This window comes from Sorex fumeus, unplaced genomic scaffold (genome assembly GCF_029834395.1).
Source record: "Sorex fumeus unplaced genomic scaffold, SorFum_2.1 ptg000029l, whole genome shotgun sequence".
Lineage (NCBI taxonomy): Eukaryota > Metazoa > Chordata > Mammalia > Eulipotyphla > Soricidae > Sorex > Sorex fumeus.
Window position 1 is genome coordinate 3,495,858 of NW_026606086.1, and position 12,309 is coordinate 3,508,166.

The following is a 12,309-nucleotide window of genomic DNA, read 5'->3' on the forward strand; positions in this document are numbered from 1 at the left end:
TGTCTGCCTCAGTTCTGTGGGTTAAGAAATGGAGTTAATACTGGCTTGTGGTTATCCAACCTGGGCAGCGTCACAAGGAATGAAGGAAACGCCGAAAACTCCTTTGCTCCCCTTTGGCGCAATTTGTTTTTCTTTTTGGGTCACACCTGGTGATGCACAGTGTTTACTCCTGGGTCTGCACTCAGGAATCACTCCTGGCAGTGCTTAGAGGACCATATGGGATGCTGGGAATCGAACCTGGGTCGGCCGCGTGCAAGGCAAATGCCCTTCCCACTGTGCTATCGCTCTCCAGCCCCCCATGGTGCAGTCTTGCTGGGCCCATTTCCCTGGCAGTTCTCAGCCTATCGAAAAAAGTGTGCCTGTTGCTTGCCTTAGCTTCTGTGTGTAACCCCGGGCCTATCACACATACACATACGCGCACACACACACACAAGACCAGCCATCACTGCTGAGTCGCCTGCTGGCTCATCAGTGTCTGGACGGGGAGGAGGTCAGTGACACTCGCGGTGCTCAGGGATGATTTCTGGCTCCTGAATGTGTTTGGTGGTGGGAGTGATGGCAGGGAGGGCATGAGGTTCAGCTGCCCGCAGGGCAAGTACCTGTCCCCTCTGCTCTCTGGCCCTGAATCTGCAGTTGTTTGTTTGTCTGTTTTGGATTGAGTTTTTGCGCAGGAATGACACTTGGTGGGCCCAGGGGGCTGTGCGGGAGGCTGGGGGTCACACTCGGGGTGGTGAGTGCCAGACTGGCAGCTCTCTGGGCTCCGGAAGCTGCTGTGGTCGCTCCCCTGAGACAGACTCTCTCCTCTGCTCTTCAGAGATTTAGTCCTGAGAACGAGTGTGCCTCAGAAGGCCCCACAGTGGGCTCGATGGTCGGGGCCTGGTAGTGGCCGCGGCAGCGTCTGACCGCCTGACCATGAGTCTGCTGAGGCCCAGCGGGCTGAAGGCCCCCACCAAGATCCTCAAGCATGGGAGCTGGGCCCTGAAGGCACCCTCGGCCGGTAAGTGCGCTCAGACCAGGCCAGGGGAGACTCATTCCCACCCGGGAACCCCATCCCGAGTCCTCGCCCGGGAAGGGCTCCCTGAGCTGTAGACACGTTCGTGGCTCTGGGCACAGCTCTCACACACGAGTGTCACGTTCTGTGAGTTTAGTGTCATGGCAACCGGTGACAGCTGAGGCGACCAACACGCTCCCTCCTAACTGCTAGCTCCCTTGCCCGGGCTTGGGGACAGGCTTAGGGAGGTGGACTCACCTGGACTAGAGGGCCTCATTGCCGGCCAAAGCCACAGTACAGTGGGGATGGCAACTGGCACCCCATGTGACTCTCTACCCTCAACCTCACCATGAGGGACCCTGAGCGGAGAACCAGAAATAGGCCCTGAGCACTGGCTGGGGTGCTCCCCCCCAAAAAAAGAAAAAGAAGATGGGCCAGTGGACACAGCAGAAATAAGACACTGGGTTCGAGCTTTCACCTGGCTTGGTCTGTAGCATCACGGGGTGTGTCCAAAGATTTCCCCTGAGCTGCCCAAAGTATGACTGCGGCCTGGGATGCTGCGGTATGTGAGCACGTCCGCTTCACGGCTGGCCCGGCCAGGCTTCGCCACAAGCAGCCCCCGTCATTGGCTGGGAGTAGCCACGAGCACTGCTGGGTGTCCCTCCCCCCAACCACACTTTAACTGGACCTGCACAGGGCCTTCCTGTCCCTTCTGACCCTTCTGACCCTTTCTGTTGTTCCAGCGGCTGCTCCCGTTGAGAAGACCGTGCCTGGGGAGAAAACCCCCAGCGCCCCCTCCTCGGAGATGCAGGAGGAGTTTGTGGGCGACTTCCAGGTCGGGGAACGAGTCTGGGTGAACGGGAACAAGCCTGGATTCATTCAGTTCCTCGGGGAGACCCAGTTTGCCCCTGGTCAGTGGGCCGGGATTGTCTTGGACGAGCCCATCGGCAAGAACGACGGCTCGGTGGCGGGTGTGCGCTACTTCCAGTGCAAGCCGCTGAAGGGCATCTTCACCCGGCCGTCCAATCTGAGTAGGAGCTTACAGGCCCACGATGAGACCAACGACCAGCAGACAGCGCCTGCCGCCTGGGTCACACCGCCCCTGTCGGCCTTCCCGGTCCCTGCCGGCACCCAGAAGGTGCCCCAGGCCCCCGCGAAGGAATCACCGGCCACCCCTCACATCAGCAGCCTGACCAGGATGGCCAGCGAATCCATCTCCAACCTTTCTGAGGCCGGCTCCCTCAAGAAAGCCGAGCGGGAGCTGAAGCTCGGGGACCGGGTGCTGGTGAGTGCCGAGGGCCGCGGTCGCAGGTGGCTGTCCATTCGCCTGTCTGGTCCATCAGCTCCTCCAGACTCGCGGTTTGGGTGGAAGCACGAGCAGCCGGGATGCCTGGTCCTGCAGTTTCCAGCATGATGGATGCGTGCGGGGATGCTGCCAGTTTTACCAGTTTAGCCAAAACAGGGTGGAGGGGTCATGCCGTGGGGAGGGGTCATGCTTGGCACGCCTCTGACCCGGGGTTTAAGTCTTGGTCCCATGTACTGTCCCCCAAGCACATCCCGGAGTGATCCCTGAGCACCAAGCCAAGAGTAAGCCCCGAGCACTCTGACTGTGACTCAAAAACAAACCAATGAACAAAGTTGGAAATCGGTTCTATTTCTCTGGTTTCCGATATTTTTGCTTGGGGCGTCACAGGGTGGTCGCACACAAAGCCAGTGCCCTTCCCCCGGTGCTACAGCCCTGTTTGTCAGCATTCCCGTCAGTGTCCTGCGCTGTGATTCTGTTTTGCTCTGTGTCCCGGGACCCCAGCGTCAAGCCAAGGCATAGTGAAGGAGAACTGGAAGATCGAACTCTGCTAAGATACGAGAACAGTCATTTTCCTTTAGCTGGTTTCTGGCTTAATTGTTTTCCAGCGGTGGGGTTGCCACTGTTCCGCTCCCACACCCACAGGGCAGCGACCCCCTCGCCACACCAGGTGGCTGGCCTGGGTCAGAGATTCCCGGGGGTGTGGTCAGCCAGGCCACCGGTGACAGCGAGTGGGTGTGAATGCCGCTGCCTTGCATGGACACTGAGCAGCAGCGTCTGCTCACCCTGTAGGGGTTGCGGGGGGAAATGGCACTTTGACCTTTGGGGTTTCTTCAGGAAATCCCAACTCTGAAGCCAGAATGTTCGTTTGCGGGGGTGGGGCGCTGTGCGCAGTCCAGGGTGCCTGACCCACGTCCCTCCATCCCTCCGGCAGGTGGGAGGCATGGAGGCCGGTGTGGTGCGCTTCCTCGGGGAGACGGACTTCGGCAAGGGGGATTGGTGCGGCGTAGAGCTGGACAAGCCACTGGGCAAGAATGATGGTGCTGTGGCCGGAACGAGGTGGGTCCCTCTGCCCCCCCAGACAGCCTGGGGCAATGCACGGTGCCCGGGAGGCGCTGAGGGGACTGCAGGCCACTTCACTTGGTTCTTAGGCGGGGCCACTTCCGGTGGCACTCGGGGACCCTGCAGGGATGTGGGGACAGACTAGGGCTCCCACATGCAGCTGTGCTCGGGCCGCAGGAACCCCCGGGCCTGCTGTCGCCCTTCAGATGCCGGGGAGGCTGCTTGGAATCGCCCTTGGTTTGCGTGGTGGTGGTGGGCGGCATGCGAGCGAGTGTTGGTGTGAATGTATGAGGGAGTGTGTATGTGAGCGTGTGAGTGTGGGGCTGTGAGAGTGTTGGTGGGGGCGTGGGCATGAGAGTGTTGGTGGGGGTGTGAGCGTGTTTGTGGGGGAATGAGAGCGTGTCAGTGTTGGTTTGAGAGCGTGCAAGTGTTGGTTGGGGTGTGCGTGTGTGTGACTGTGGGGCTGTGGGTGTGTGGGAGTATTGGTTGGGGTGTGAGTGTGTGGGTGTGGGAGTGTCGGTGGGGTGCGAGTGTGAGTGTGTGTTTGTTTGGGTGTGAGTATGAGTGTTTCTGGGGAATGAGTGTGTGTGAGTGTGGGGCTGTGGACATGTGGGAGTGTTTGTTGGGGTGTGAGTGTGTGTGTTTGATGGGGTGGGAGTGTGAGAGTATGGGACTGTTGGTTGGGGTGTGAGTGTGTTTGTTGGGCTGTGAGAGTGTGGAAGTGTGGGAGTGTTGGTTGGGGTGTGAGTGTGAGTGTGTTTGTTGGGGTGGGAGTGTGAGAGTGTGGGAGTGTTGTTTGGGGTGCGTGTGTGAGTGTGTTTGTCGGGGTGTGAGTGTGTGGGCATGTGGGGCTGTGGGAGCGTGTTTGTTTGTGGGGGTGTGAGACTGTGGGACTCAGTGGACTTCTGGGTCGGCGCTTGTGTCTCTTGCCGAAGGTGTTTTTGTCCCCCCCTCCTCGTTGTCCGCAGGTACTTCCAGTGTCAGCCCAAGTATGGCTTGTTTGCTCCCATTCACAAAGTCACCAAGATTGGCTTCCCGTCCACCACGCCGGCCAAGGGCAAGGTGGCCACCGTGAGGCATGTGATGGCCACCACCCCCGCCAGCCTGAAGCGCAGCCCTTCGGCCTCCTCGCTCAGCTCCGTCAGCTCCGGGGCCTCATCCGTGAGCAGCAGGCCTAGCCGCACGGGACTAGTAAGCAGCCCCCCACCACTGCGGGGTGCTCGGGCCCCCACAGACTCCCACAGCCCCAGGGGCGAGAGGCGGAGCAGGAGCACGTGGGCTGAGCAGCTCCGGGTGGCAGGCAATTGGTTTCCCAGCCACCACCGGTGACAGGAGCAGGGAAGGGCCTTTCCTTGGGTGCTCAGGGTTCCTCTCTTGTCTCAGGCCGCCTTAGGGATGAAGTGGGGTAGCGGAAGGGGGCTCCTGAGGGTCAGAGCAGGGCCCAGAAACTCTGGGGAATGCTTGGCACTTCGTCTTGCTTCTTTGCTCTCTCCGTCTCTCCCTGCTCCCTCCTGTCCCTCTGCACCCCTGTCCGACATGCAGAGTGGCCTGGACTTCTGTCCATTGCGGGGCCACAAGTCAAAGCTGGGGCCTCGTGGCTTCTCCTCTCACGTCTATCTGAGTCATAAACACTAAAGTGTGTCCGAATATGCAAGGGTTCCTGAGATATTGTCCACAGGAAAATGGGCCGACAATGGAGAGGGTGTCCCGGGGGGTTGGCTTTGCTGGGGGCTGCGCTTCCTGCCGCCGCCTCTGCTCTGTGCATTGACCCTCGATGCGGAAGAGGAGGGAGTGAGTGTGTGTGCAACGGAAAATACAAAACAGATGACATGGGAACGGGAGCCAGGAGGCCACGCGCCGTGGGCACAGGCCTAGGGCCAGTCTTGTCTTGCTCGAACACCACCAGGTTTCCCTGCCCCACCTACATCCTCACGTCCGACTCCTCCTTCCCTTCGCCTCACCATTTAGGAGGGGAGCAGACTCAGAAGCCCCTCTCCTTCCCTCGCGAGCCAGCCCATTTGTGGAATTTGGTTTTGTTTTTCTGCTTGACTGTGGACCACACCCTATAGTGCTTCGAGGGGCCGTTTGCAGTGCTGGGGTTGTGCCGGGGCCTCCCACCTCCAAGCAAGAGCCCTACGCCTGAGACGTATCTCCAGCCTCCCCCCGCTATCTTGTTTTGTTCTGTTTTGGGGTCACACTTGGCAGAGCTCAGGGCTTTCTCCCACCTCTGTGCTCGGGATTATTCCTGGCGGGCCTCCGGGATTGAGCCTGGACAGCGCTGGGGCTTCGCTCTCCAGCTCTTTGGCCCCTGCCTTGCATATCTTTATGCAGGGTGGAGCTCACTCCTAAACTGAACATCACCGTTGGCGTCTATGACAGGAATATAGAAAGATTCTGTGTGACTTCACGGAAGTATACCTCGACAACATAATTCCATAAGTGCACACACAAGCGTTCATACACACAGTCACTCATACATGTACACGTAGTGCATACCGTATATACACAGGCTTATGGGTATACACACACAGGCACATACATGCATAAACACAACGCGCGCATGCACACAGGTGCGTGTAGATATGCCCACCGGAAAATACATGCACGCATACATACATGTACACGGGTCCATGCGTGCCCTGTGGAGGCCTCCCTGTTCGTCTGTTGGCTGAGTTGCTCTTCTGAGGTACCAGGCTCCCACAGAAGGCCTGGCCTTGCTGGGATCGAGCCTGGGGCCTCACAAACCACGCGCAGGGCAGAGGCTTTGGCATCAGCATCCTGAGTTCAGCTCATGGCCCCGACGTTGCCCAGCACCTCAGCACGTGCCTCCCCCCATGCTAGGGGTGCTGCTTTCTCCCTGCTCCGGCGCCTGAACCTCACAGTCTCGTCTCCATAGTTGGCTGAAAGAAGCCCATCGCTCCTGTGCTGGTTTCCTCAGGGAGCTGTCTCGGGCCCAGGAAGCGCGTGCGTCTGGCCTGCCCCACCCGCTCAGGCCAGGAGGCTCAGGGAACACCGCCGCCCGCCTTTCCTAGTTTTTATTTTTGCTCTTTGGGGTTCACCTGGCAGTGCTCAGGGACTCCAGGCATGGTGCTTGGCGGCTGCTCCCGGTGGAGGGGGGGTTGAGCCCGGGTCTTGGTGTTAGAACCCCAAGGCTGGCAAGCTCTTCCCAGCCACCCCTTGAAATCCGAGTTGACTGCAGTTCCCGAGAGCACTGCACATGGCTGGCCCGAGAGCTCGTGTGCTCCTAGAAATTTTAGTTATTATTTGGTTTTGGGGCCACACCCAGGGGTGCTCAGGGCTTATTCCTGGCTCTCTGCTTGGGGGGTGGGGTCACTCCTGATGGTGCTGGATCTTGAACCTCTGCAAGCACCTTCCCCCACCCCCCCAACAGACTCTTTGGCCCTGGGGAGGGCATTTAATCGGACCAGATATACTTTAAGTGTATCGGGAAATCACGGCCAGGTCCTTATGCACAGGCAAGGATGATCCCGCTCTCCGGACAGAACCAGGTGGCTCGAGAGCTCCCAGCAGGCAAAGCAGCAGTGGACAGCCTGGGCCCTGCTGGGCCCGTCGGTCAGGAGGCGTTTGGCAGCAGCTCAGATGATGCGGGGAAGCGGCAAGAGAACCTGCGGCTGGACCGCAGCAGGGCGATGGAACAGGGATGGCCGGGCAGAAGGAGCGGAAGTCCTGGCCATCGCCGCTGCAGCCCCCGCCACCATGTGCCCGAAGAATGAAGATCAGGTCCCGCCTTGTCCCCTCCTGCAGGGGCCGTTGTGCAGAGAGGGATCTGGGTCTGCAGAGCGACCATGAGCGACCACGAGCCCAGGATAGAACGGACAGGACCCCCGGTCCCCGCAGCCCTTCAGCCCACTCCCCTCCCCTCCTCACTGTCTTTGCCTCTTCTCTCCTTCCCTTTGTGCTTGGTCTTTCCCTGAGCTGCCCTTGCTGTCCTGCTCGCTGGGCGTGAGCCCTCACACATTCGAACCACTTTTTCCTTTTTTTCCCTGGACTTTGGCCATGCCCCAGCAATACTCAGGACTTACTCTGGACTCTGCACTCAGGAGTCACTCCTGGTGGGCTCGGGACCCTATGGGGTGGGTACCTGTTATCCAGCTCGGGTCAGCGGCGTGCAAGGCCAGCGCCTTTCCCCCAACTTTATCATTCTAGCCTCTCATCTCCCATTTTCGAAGGCAGATGGCACAGGGGTCTTTTATAGGGTCACACCCAGTGACCTCCGGGGGCACGGGGCCATTCCCAGAGACAAGAGTCTCTGGTTACTGCTATTCAGGCATGGGGCGGGTGCCCGGGAGAGCGAGGTGAGCTGGAAGGAAGAGGAAGAGAGAAGGGACAGGCTTCCCAGGGAGACCCTGACGGACCTGCAAGGCTGAAGATGCTGGAGCTGGCCTCAAGCTCAAGCCAAGGGCTCATCCTTAAGGAAGCTCAGGCCAGAGCGGGCTGTGGAGGGGGCTGCCTCCGGCTCTGCAGAAGAGTCTCTGGATTCCCACGAGGCCCGAGGTCAGTGGAGCCCAGGTCCCGTCCAAGGATCTTCGGGAAGGTTTCATGACGTTTCTGCTGAGAGTCGCTGGCCCATATGCAAGGATGCAGCACTGCTCCATGTGCTTTGCCGAGGATCACCGCGAGCATGCCCGTGTCGGCCGGCCCCATCCCCTTCACGTCTCTTTTTCCTTTGCAGTTGCCGGAAACCTCCTCCCGCTACGCCCACAAGATCTCTGGCACCACCGCCCTCCAGGAGGCGCTGAAGGAGAAGCAGCAGCACATTGAGAAGCTGCTGGCCGAGCGGGACCTAGAGCGGGCGGAGGTGGCCAAGGCCACGAGCCACATGGGGGAGATAGAGCAGGAGCTGGCCCTGGCCGGAACGGGCATGACCAGGTGACGTCTGTGCAGACGGCAGTGCCGGGGCCGAGAGACGCCTGCGATAGAGGCTGGGCGCGAGCTTGGTGCAGGCGGTGCAGGCAGAGGCCGTGGGTCCCCGTCTGCCGTCGTTGCGGTGGCGTCCGGCGCGTGGTTTGATCGCATGCGCCTTCTGCTCGCCCTCTGGGGGTTTAGGGAGTGCCGAGTTGTCCGCGCCGGTGCTTTTGTGGTGTGGTTCCCCTCTGGCCTTCCAGAAATGCCGTAGCTTAGGTGGGAGATGCATTCAGCTTGCAGTGGTGACAGGTGGCGATGCCAGCCCACAGAGGGCTGTTGGGGGCGGGCGAGGCCACTCACGCGCCGTTGCCTCTACAGCACATCCTGGAGCTGGAGGCCAAGAACGACGAGCTGCGGGCCATGCTGGAAGCGACCGACTGGGAGAAGGTGGAGCTGCTGAACCAGCTGGAGGAGGAGAAGAGGTGAGGCCGTGCCCGGAGCTGGGGGCTCCCTCTGGTGGGGCACTCCTGGCCTTCCAGGGTTGTGAGAACCAGAAACCAACGGGTGCCCAGTTCTGAGCGCGGCCTCACCGGGAGGGCTGGGGGGGAGCTCATTGGAGCCCAGCCACCCCCGGCCCTCCCTGCTGTGTCCACCTGGCCTGGTATTCAGGAGGCCTGTGCTGGGTGGCAAGGAACTGTCCTAACCCAGTGGGGCCCTGTGGGAGTCCCTGTGGTTAAGTCCCAGGCGGGAGGAAACCCACAGTACTCATGGGGCACGACAGCAGACAGATAGGGCTCAGGCTAGGCTGCAGACAGACGGACGTGGTGCTCAGGCCGGGGTGTAGACAGACAGACATGGGGCTCAGGCCAGGCTGCAGACAGACGGACGCGGGGCTGAGGCCTGGCTGCAGACAGATGGACACGGGGTGCTGGCCGAGACTGCCTTTTCAGATGGGCTCCCGGCAGTGTGGTGCCCAGGGGCACTGCCAGTGCCTGGCTCAGCCCCTCAGCTCCACATGCTGACTCGACAGTCACTGGGAGCCCCTCCCCCCCGCCCCCCGCCCCCGAGTCATTGGCTGCTTCTCCCCCAGGGGCTCAGTTGTTGTCCCAATGTGGAGACAGGCGCTGGCTGGGAGGGACTGGCAGGCACCGCGGGTCAGTTTTTAACCACCTCTGTTAGCTGCGAGGCAGAATGGGTTGATATGACACTGCACCTGGCGTTGGCTCGGCTTAGCTTCCTCCTGTAGCCTGCGGGTCCCACCCAGTGCTCGAAGGTGAGGGGACTCGCTGACTTTCTTTTTTTTCTTTTTGGGTCAACCCAGCGATGCTCAGGGGTTACTCCTGCCTCGGCACTCAGGAATTACTCCAGGCATTGCTCCGGGGTCCATAGTGGTATGCTGGGAATTGAACCCGGGTCGGCCACGTGCAAGACAAACGCCCTGCCTGCTGTACTCTCGCTCTGGCCCTCCCCGACTCTCTCAGCCCTCCTGTGTGTGGAGCCGGGGGCTGGGTCAGGCGCACCTACAAGATGGTGGCCCTCATGGGGGGCAGCAGTGACGCCCCTCACAACGTCTCCCTCTCCCCCACAGGAAAGTGGAAGACCTCCAGTTCCGAGTCGAGGAGGAGTCCATCACCAAAGGCGACCTGGAGGTAAAGCCCGGGCAGGTCCCGGAGGCTTGCAGGGTGCAGGCAAGGATGCGGGGCGGCCTGGCCGACCCCGCCGGGACCACTTCTGCTTGAGACTCCGAATCAGACAGGGATACCTGGGGTCATGCACCTGGCAGGGCCCGGCTGACACATCTCTGCTCCTTGGGGCTGGAGGCTGCTCTTGATGAGCGTTTTTCTCTCGTTCTGACAGTCGGGTCTATGCCTTTGCCTCAGCTTTGATTTTCAGTCGAGCAGCACAAATCAAATCCTTTAGAACCCCATTTTTGGGAAGCTTTTCCTTAAAACAAGAAGAAGCAAAGAGTCAGTTTGGAAAAGAAAAATTTCTATTTCTGCTTCTTTTCCTTCCTGTTTTAAGTTCATGGAAATTTTGTTTTCCCACCAGAAGGAGGTGAAGTCCCTGCAGGCGGCCTCTGAGAAGCTCGCCAAGGAGAACGAGTGCCTGAGGACCAAGCTAGACCATGCCAACAAGGAGAACGCGGACGTGATCGCCCTGAGGAAGTCCAAGCTGGAGACGGCCATCGCCCCGCACCAACAGGCCATGGGCGAGCCGAAGGCATCCGTGAGCCAGGTCGTGGGCGCCGAGGCGGCCGAGCTGGCCGAGCTCAAGATGCAGATCGAGAGGCTACAGTTCGAGTACCAGCAGGAGGTGGAGAGCCTGAAGGCCCAGCAGGCGGCTGAGCGTGCAGCGCACGCCTCCGAGCTGCAGACGCTCAGGTCGCGGCTGTTCAGGACGGCCCAGGAGCAGAAGAACAGCCTGGAGGCCGCACGGGCCAAGCTCGAGCAGATCGAGGACCAGCACCTGGTGGAGATGGAGGACGCCCTGAACAAGCTGCAGGAGGCGGAGACGAAGGTAAAGCACCTGGACGGGTTGCGGGCCGTGTGTAGTCAGCAAGCCCAGGCCCTGGCCAATGCCACGGCACAGCTGGAGGCCACCCAGCAGAAGCTCTTGCAGCTCGATGGGCTCTGGAAGGCCAGTTCCGAAGGTCAATTGGGAATGGAGAAGCTCAGGCAGCAGCTCCAGGTGGCTGAGCGGCAGATTCAGGAGTTAGAGAATGCAAAGCGGGCCGAGAGCTGCAGGTTGGTGCTCGGGCGCCCTCGCCCACTTCCACGCTCGCTCCCTGCATGCTGTGTGTCAGTCTGCTCGCCGCCGTGTTCCGGCTTGGTGCTGACAGGTCTCCCGGTCACGTCCCGTGCGGTTCCCTCTGAGGGGACTGAGAAGGTGTCGGCACGATTCTGGGGCTGTCATTGGTTCCCAGCACCTGGATGCCGTGCTAGCCTTGGCCCCGGCTAATCGGGCCCGTCTGGGGTCTTTCTGAAACAGAGAATTCTTCACGAGGCCAGTGAGAAAACAAGATAGGAGCCCCCAGAGCAAACTCTGCCCCCGCCCCTTGGGCCCGCTGCATACTCGCCGAGTTCGCCCAGACACTTGGACTCGAGTCAGGCCGCGAGGGTCTTTCCCTGACCTTGCTGACCACCTGCTCGTGTGACGGGCTTTGCCCTCCTCTCCCCGGAGCGCCTCAGTTCCCAGCTGGTGCTCGATGCCTCTGAGCCTCTGAGCTCCCTCAGGGCTGGTAACGTGGCCCATCTTGGTATTTCTCATTGCCAGCCCCTCCCTCCCTGCAGCACAAGCCCCCACCCAGCCCTGCAGAGATTTCATCCCTTTCAGCCTCTAAGGGGTGCTTGGGCCAAGTCCGCCTTCCCGCATGGCCCTCTGCTGGCCACGGGCATGGACTCTCATGGTAGCCCTGACCCTGGGGAAGGACGAGACAGTGAGATCTGGGCCAAGCCGAGGAAGCTGCAGTTCTCACCAAGGACCCTCGAGAAATGCCCTTTCCCTCCTATAGGATTGTCGTGGCAGGGACGCTCCCTCACCCCCAGCGCCCCCCGCGCTGGGCACTTTGTTGGAGAAACTTCTCTGTTGGCCAAGATGGAAGGGCTGTGGGCTTTGTAGACAGGACTGACAGACATAACAGAAGGGCCCCGAGATCCCTGGGAGTTCCCTTCAGGACTCAGGACTCCTTGGCTGGCATTCCAGAAATACCGGCTGAAACAAATGGAATCAATTCCTGGGACACAGCAGGGGATAGCTGACCCACTTGTTCGCATCAAGATGTAACAAACGTCAAGTTCTGGTGACTGCTGTCTAGTGGATTAGAGGGTCTTCATTTTAAATTTCATATTGAAACCCCTCAAACTTTTAAAGTCACAGAAAAGAAACTACAAGAAAGTAAATCTTGGGGGCCGGTATGATAGTACAATGGGAAGGGCATTTGCCTTGCACGCGGCCCACGTGGGTTCGATCTCCGTCATCCCATAGGGTCACTGTCATTGTCACTGTCCTTCCGTTGTTTATCGATTAGCTCGAGCGGACCCAGTAGCGTCTCCATTGTGACACTTGTTACTGTGTTTGTCATATCGAA

At 60.0% G+C, this 12,309-nt stretch overlaps 1 protein-coding gene across 1 annotated transcript in view; it reads left to right on the forward strand.

Annotated features, from left to right (window-relative positions):
* The first annotated feature begins 893 nt into the window (after positions 1–893).
* LOC130024597 (CAP-Gly domain-containing linker protein 1-like) overlaps positions 894–12,309 on the forward strand; it is a 38,520-nt gene continuing 27,104 nt past the window's right edge. The window contains 9 exon segments of the mRNA XM_056115305.1: positions 894–997; positions 1,735–2,276; positions 3,229–3,353; positions 4,325–4,547; positions 8,050–8,224; positions 8,227–8,246; positions 8,601–8,704; positions 9,811–9,955; positions 10,161–10,970. Of these exon segments, the coding sequence (XP_055971280.1) occupies positions 913–997; positions 1,735–2,276; positions 3,229–3,353; positions 4,325–4,547; positions 8,050–8,224; positions 8,227–8,246; positions 8,601–8,704; positions 9,811–9,955; positions 10,161–10,970 (2,229 nt within the window). The 5' untranslated portion in view covers positions 894–912.